The sequence below is a fragment of the Ursus maritimus genome, unplaced genomic scaffold, assembly GCF_017311325.1.
Source record: "Ursus maritimus isolate PB19 unplaced genomic scaffold, ASM1731132v1 scaffold_31, whole genome shotgun sequence".
Lineage (NCBI taxonomy): Eukaryota > Metazoa > Chordata > Mammalia > Carnivora > Ursidae > Ursus > Ursus maritimus.
The window spans coordinates 21,206,221-21,212,607 of record NW_024425675.1 but is presented as its reverse complement, the minus strand read 5'-3'; the positions used below and the strand labels follow the sequence as shown (position 1 = coordinate 21,212,607).

Below are 6,387 nucleotides of genomic sequence, written 5' to 3'. Positions count from 1 at the left end.
AGCACTGGGTGTTATACGCAAATAATCATTGAACACTACATCAAAAACTAATGATGTACTGTACGGTGACTAACATAGCACAATAAAAAAATGAATAAAAATAAATAAAATAAAATAAAATGGTTATTTGAAAGTCAGAGAAAGACAAATACCAATGATCTCACAGATACGTGGAATTTAAGAAAGAAAACATGAACATATGGGAAGGGGAAAAGAAAAAGAAGGAGAGAGGGAAACAAACCATAAGAGACTCCTAATGATAGAGAACAAATGGAGGTTTGATGGAAGGAGGTTGTCAGGGAATGGCCTAGATGGGTGATGGGCATTAAGGAGGGCACTTGTTATGATGAGCACTGGGTGCTGTATGTAAGTGCCGAATCACTGAACTTTACTCCAGAAACCAATATTGCACTGTATGTTAACTGACTAAAATTTTAATTAAAAAGAGTTAATTGAAAGATGGTCGTTTGCTCTACCCAAAACTCTTCTGCTTTGAATTCTTTTAAATTATGTAGAAGCTAAATATAATCCTGCACTTAGACACAGCAGTTCTCAGAATTAGGTACAAACATGAGTTTGGGAATGTAAATACCTAAAAAAGTCTGAGTTTTACTAAAAAATATCCTGTGAAAAATATGGGCCCCTAAGAAGTTAGTCTAGTGCCAGTTACAATTCTCCAAGTCTGTGGACCACAAATTCCTCTGTAAAGAGTGGTTTCTACTGCATCCAAGAATGTCATCTAGACTTCAAGTCTCATTTTACAGATGGTGAAGCAGAATCCCAAAGGGATAAGTTAGTTCGCCAAGGTCAGACAGAATTAAAAGTGAACCAGATTTTTGTTTTTGAGTCCAGTCATCTCAGTTGAACACAAAAGGTTGTGAAATAGCCAACCAGCTTTTTCAGACCTCTCTAGGCCAGTCCAACCACAGGACATTTGTGAGTGCAGGAGAAACATCTGGAACGTGCTCCCTGTTTAAGTGTGTTTGTGCAGGCTTCTTGGCCTCAGGCGTTACCCTCTACCTCGTAGAAAGATAATGAGGCTCAGAAGGATTGGATGACACAGTGCCAGAGAGCGTCAGGAATTCAGTTCCGACCTTCTCTAAAAATACCCTACAGGACGACTTAAACTTCCCGGCGCTGGGGGGCGCCAGAGCACTTCATTTTGTCTAAAGGAGCCCAAGGCTTCACCAACCGGAAATTCACTTGCCCCCAACAAAGAGGGCGCCCCGTCACGTGGGCCAATCAGATTGCTCTACGCAAGGTCGACATTTCGCCCTTTCTTCCAGGTAGTCCGCGCCAAGAACGCTGTCGTAGCTAGTCAGCGCGGCCTTACGTCGGCGTGCGTCTGGCGTCAGAGGCAGGGTGGAGTCAAGTTGGAATTTTGGCGGGTCTGGCTGTAGGACGGGAACCGGCTCGAGCAGGGTAAGAAGCCGGGCTCTGGGTGCGCGGGAGAGGGGCCGCCGCGCGGGTCTGCGGGAGAGTTTGGAGAGCTCCGAGGGCGAGAGGCGCGGAGCCCGGGGAGGTCCGGCGGGCGAGACTGGAATTGGGCGAGCGCGGTGCCTGAGCGGCTGGGTGGGCGCCTGGTGAGGAGCGACCGAAACGTAGGGGCGCCGCACAACTGCGCCGGGGAGCTTTCAGCCTTCGGGCCGTCCTCTCTACTTCAGGGGCCAGGTTTGGGGTTTTTCCCTAAAGGAACCTTTTAAGATGCCTGCCAAGCGCGTGCCGTGTAGACTTTTATTTGTTCGTTCATTTTTTTTAATTCACGATTTGCTAACAGTCATTCAATGTGTGCCCTATGCAGGCCTCCAAACCTCAATTATTTATGAATTACTTGTGCCCGCACGAAACTTAGAATCTAAAGAGAGTGACAACAAACAAGTACACCACAGTGCAAAGTGCAGCAGAGTCGCGAAAAAGATGAGTTGTGAGAGGGCGCCAACGGGCCGCTCAGATAGGGTGGTCCGGAAGGCTCAGAAAACTCGCTGCCCACGGGGAGCCTGAGGGGTGCGAACGAGCTGGGGGAGCGCGCTCTAAATGCCCGAGGCCCGGGAGCGCTCGGTGCGTTCCGGAAGTTGAAGGCAGGCTAGTCTGAGCCGAAGTAGTCGAGGGAGAGAGCATCCGTTTCCTCACAGACTTTTACATTTGGTTCAAGCAATGAAAAATCACTTCAGAGATTTTTTTTTTAAACATCTTATTCATTTATTTATTTGAGAGAGAGCGAGTGGGAGAGGGAAAAGCAGACTCCCCACTGAGCGGGGAGCCCCACATGGGGCTGCATCCCAGGATGACAGAGATCATGACTGGAGCCAAGGCAGATGCTTAAGGAACTGAGCCACCCAGGCGCTCCCATTAAAGACTTTTTTTTTTTTTTTAAAGATTGTACCCATTCACTTGACAGAGAGAGATAGCAAGAGAGGGAACACAAGCAGGGGCAGTGGGAGAGGGAGAAGCAGGCTCCCCGCTGAGCAGGGAGCCTGAGGTAGGGCTCCATCCTGGGACCCTGGGATCACCACCCGAGCCAAAGGCAGACGCTTAATGACTGAGCCACTCAGGCGCCCCTAAAGACTTTTATTAAGGGAATGCCACAATCTGATTTACATCCCTAGAAGATTATTAAGGAAAGAAAAGGTTACTCTGGCAGCTGTATGGAGAAGAGAGAGACAAAAAGACCAATACCAGAATCTCATGGAGTTGTTAAGGCAAAAGATTAAGCAAAATTTTTGAGACCCAATAGCAGTTGTTGGGTGGTCCTGGAAGTGAGGGTGAGGTAGAGCACACAGCTTTGGGGGAGAGGGGCAGTTGGTTATAGAGACGGATACAACAGTTTGATAACCCTCAGGAAGCTTACAATCCAGCAGATTTCCCAGGAGACAACACAGTGTGGTGCACAAGGTAGTTCCATGGAAATATTTGTTGAATAAATAAAAAGAAAGCATCATAATTAATACTTGACATTGGACACACCAAGTTCAGCTGTAAAGCTCATATTAATTAAACAATAATGTAGAAAAATTTATACTTTTTTCTTGCAGTTATTAAAATCAAATGAGGGGCGCCTGGGTGGCACAGCGGTTAAGCGTCTGCCTTCGGCTCAGGGTGTGATCCCGGCGTTCTGGGATCGAGCCCCACATCAGGCTCCTCCGCTATGAGCCTGCTTCTTCCTCTTCCACTCCCCCTGCTTGTGTTCCCTCTCTCGCTGGCTGTCTCTATCTCTGTCAAATAAATAAATAAAATCTTTAAAAAAAAATCAATTAAATGAGGGCGCCTGGGTCACTCAGTCGGTTAAGCATTTGCTTTTGGCTCAGGTCATTGATCTCAGGGTCCTGGGATGGAACCCCGCATTGGGCTCCCTGCTCTGAGAGGGAGTCTGCTTTTCCTTCTCCCTCTGCCCCTCCCTGCTTGTGCATACAAGTGCTCTCTCTCTCAAGTAAATAAATAAAATCTTTTTAAAAAATCAAATGAAAAAAAGGAAAGTGCACAAAATAATATGAACTTACCCTACTTAGCTCTGCCAACTCTGAATTTTGCTGAGTAGCATTGAACTGAAATCCTGATGTGACTAAGGCTGCAACTAAGTAGAACCACACACTAGACTGCTATAAGGTAGCTGTCACGTGTCACAGTGAATAAAATAGGATAATAGCCCTGATATTTAGACCATCCACAATGGTACTTGTTCAGTCTGTCCCGTCTATGTAATCTATACCTCAACTGAGTTTCTATGATCATAGTTTGAAGTCAAGATAAAGGGCGATGGTGTTGGTGGTGGGAATGAGAAATGGTCAGATTCTGGATGAATTCTGAGCTTCAAGCCCATATTTATGAGATGCTAGATTTGTTACGAATGCGATGTGAGAGAGGGAACAATCAAGGGTGACTTTTCTGATGTTGATTTCATAGGGTAGCCAAGATTCGACATTACTGCCATCTTCTGAGCACCTGATTCTCCTTCCAAGTTCTTGATCACAACTGTTCCCTTGACAGCATGGATGGTAAGTTCTTTTGGTTTTATGGAAAACCACCCTTTTGTCCCCAGACTTGTTATTTATTCTACTTGCAAAATATTGAAAATAGGTATACCTCACCCTCAATTATTGTGTTATGCAACTTGAGAAGAGAAGATCTCACTTCAATCAGTGAGTGTTACTTGTTGTAATCAGGTGGGATTTTATCTCCTGGCAGCTGTGATTGTCTTTCACAGTAATGATGGTTGGCATGTACTTATAGTGTGCCAAGCACTGTTCTAAGGTCCCTACTTATACTAACTATCTTAGTCCTCCAAGCAGCTGTATTTTTTAGACTGGAAGACAGATGTTTAGTAATTTGTCACAGGTGAGACTGCCAGAGCAGGGGTTTGAACCAGGCAGTTTGACTTCAGAGGTCACAATTAATATTGAAATCTGTTGAAATGGTTTTAGTCTAGCTCTGGATTAAACTCTTATAGTCCTTTCTGATTTTATACCCTGCCCTTTTCAAAAAAGTAGAACCAGGGACGCCTGGGTGGCTCAGTCATTGAGCGTCTGCCTTCATCTCAGGGCGTGATCCCAGGGTCCTGGGATTGAGCCCCACATTGGGCTCCCTGCTCTGCTGGGAGCCTGCTTCTTCCTCTCCCACTTCCCCTGCTTGTGTTCCCTCTCTCACTGCCTGTCTCTCTCTCTGTCAAATAAATAAATAAAATCTTTTAAAAAAAAAATTTCAAGTGACGTATCAGGTATTGGTAAGGTGGTAGGAAGAAATGGTACTTGAATACAGTGCTATTGAGGGTATAACCACTTTGGGAGCAGTTTGACAGTATCGGGGGAAGTTGGAAAATGTGCATACCCAACAGTCTTCCACTTCTGATAGGTATTCCCAGGAAACTCACACATATTGCAAGACACATTCATGGTTGCTGCATAGTTTGTGGTGGGAAAGAATTGGAAATAGCCCATATGTCCTTTATTGGATTAAAAATACGGGTTAACAAAATGTGATAGTCTTACTATGGAATGCCATCTAGCAACTGAAAGTAAACTAGAACTATATGTTTTGGTTTAGATCAATTGTACATGCGTTGTTGAATGAAAAAGTATGAGAAATAGAATAGAGTGATATACCAACATTATGATATTTATTGCAATGGGGCATGGAGGCAGTGCAAGGAATTGGGCTAAGATTTGGCACAATAAACTTAATAGACTTTTTTTTTTTTAAGTTAATCTAACGTAAAGACAAGAACCAAGCATGACAAATGGCTAATTCTGGGTGATGAAATATAAGTACATTTTATGTAATTCTTTGTACGTTTTCTACACTTGTAATTTTTTTCCCTCAAACAATTAAAAAGAGCCTTCATGTATGTTTAGTGTGTTTTTGGGTTATTCCCTCTATGGGTTGGGTTTCTTGGGAGTTGGCATGCAGGCAGTTGCTCATCAGCTGAAGTAGCACAGGTAGAAAGATGCAGCCCCGTGCATGGCCCCCTGGGTTCACTGAGCAGATACCAGCCCCTTCCTCCTTAGCCCGGTGCCCTCTAAGCACCTGGGAAGAGGAAGATGGACACAAGAACAACAATTTTACGAGGCAAAATGAAAAGAGTCATTTCAGTTGCCTTATTAATGGTGACTGTTTTAATTCAGTGTGCTTGTCATTGTTGGCTTTTCTCAGGTAGGTTTACTTTCTGTCCTTTCTCCCCAGGGGAGGAAGATGATTTGTCTCTGCTGACTGCACTGCTGGAGGAGAATGAGTCTGCCTTGGACTGTAGTCCAGAAGAGAGTTACCCCTTGAGCCAGGAGGATGGCGAACCTGATGCATATGACGAGCTCTTTGATGCGGATGGTGACGGTGAATCTTACTCAGAGGAGACTCCTGATGGAGAGCTGGGAGAGACTGAAGAACGAAAGGAAAATTTGGCCACTCTCTTTGGAGATATGGAAGACTTAACAGATGAAGAAGAAGTTCCCACACAGCAATCACCTAAAAATAGAGTCCTCCCTGCTCCTGCTCCCAATCAGGGGAAAACTAATCAAGAGTTGCAAGGTGCCCTAACTACATGCTTTTCTAATTTCTTCAAAATAGACTGGAGAGCGCTGACAGTTTTCACCAAAATAGCTGCTAAGTCAGGGTGGAGATAAATGACTTGGCCAACCAAAAAAAAAAAAAAAAAGTGGGAATTAGTAGATAAGACACTTAGGGCCAGCATTTCAGCATGCAGCGGCCCCCTGTCCCAGTGTCAGCCAGCTGTAATTGGTCCTTCCCAGAATGGCTCCTGCATCTTTTGTGCCTGTTACAGAAAAATCTTACTTAGAGATTTATATGCTTGTGGAGCCAGGGGTAGGATTGCAAGCTTCTCTTCATTCTATTTGGACAGGAGACCATTTCTTTTCTTTATTAAAGATTTTATATATTTGA

General features: G+C 44.6%; 1 protein-coding gene across 1 annotated transcript in view; it reads left to right on the top strand.

Annotated features, from left to right (window-relative positions):
- Window positions 1–1,179: 1,179 nt before the first annotated feature.
- Window positions 1,180–6,387, top strand: part of MCM10 (minichromosome maintenance 10 replication initiation factor) — a 38,872-nt gene continuing 33,664 nt past the window's right edge. The window contains exons 1-3 of the mRNA XM_008705442.2: window positions 1,180–1,422; window positions 3,901–3,992; window positions 5,674–6,015. Coding sequence (XP_008703664.1) covers window positions 3,986–3,992; window positions 5,674–6,015 — 349 coding nt within the window. The 5' untranslated portion in view covers window positions 1,180–1,422; window positions 3,901–3,985. The remainder of the gene's footprint in view (window positions 1,423–3,900; window positions 3,993–5,673; window positions 6,016–6,387) is intronic.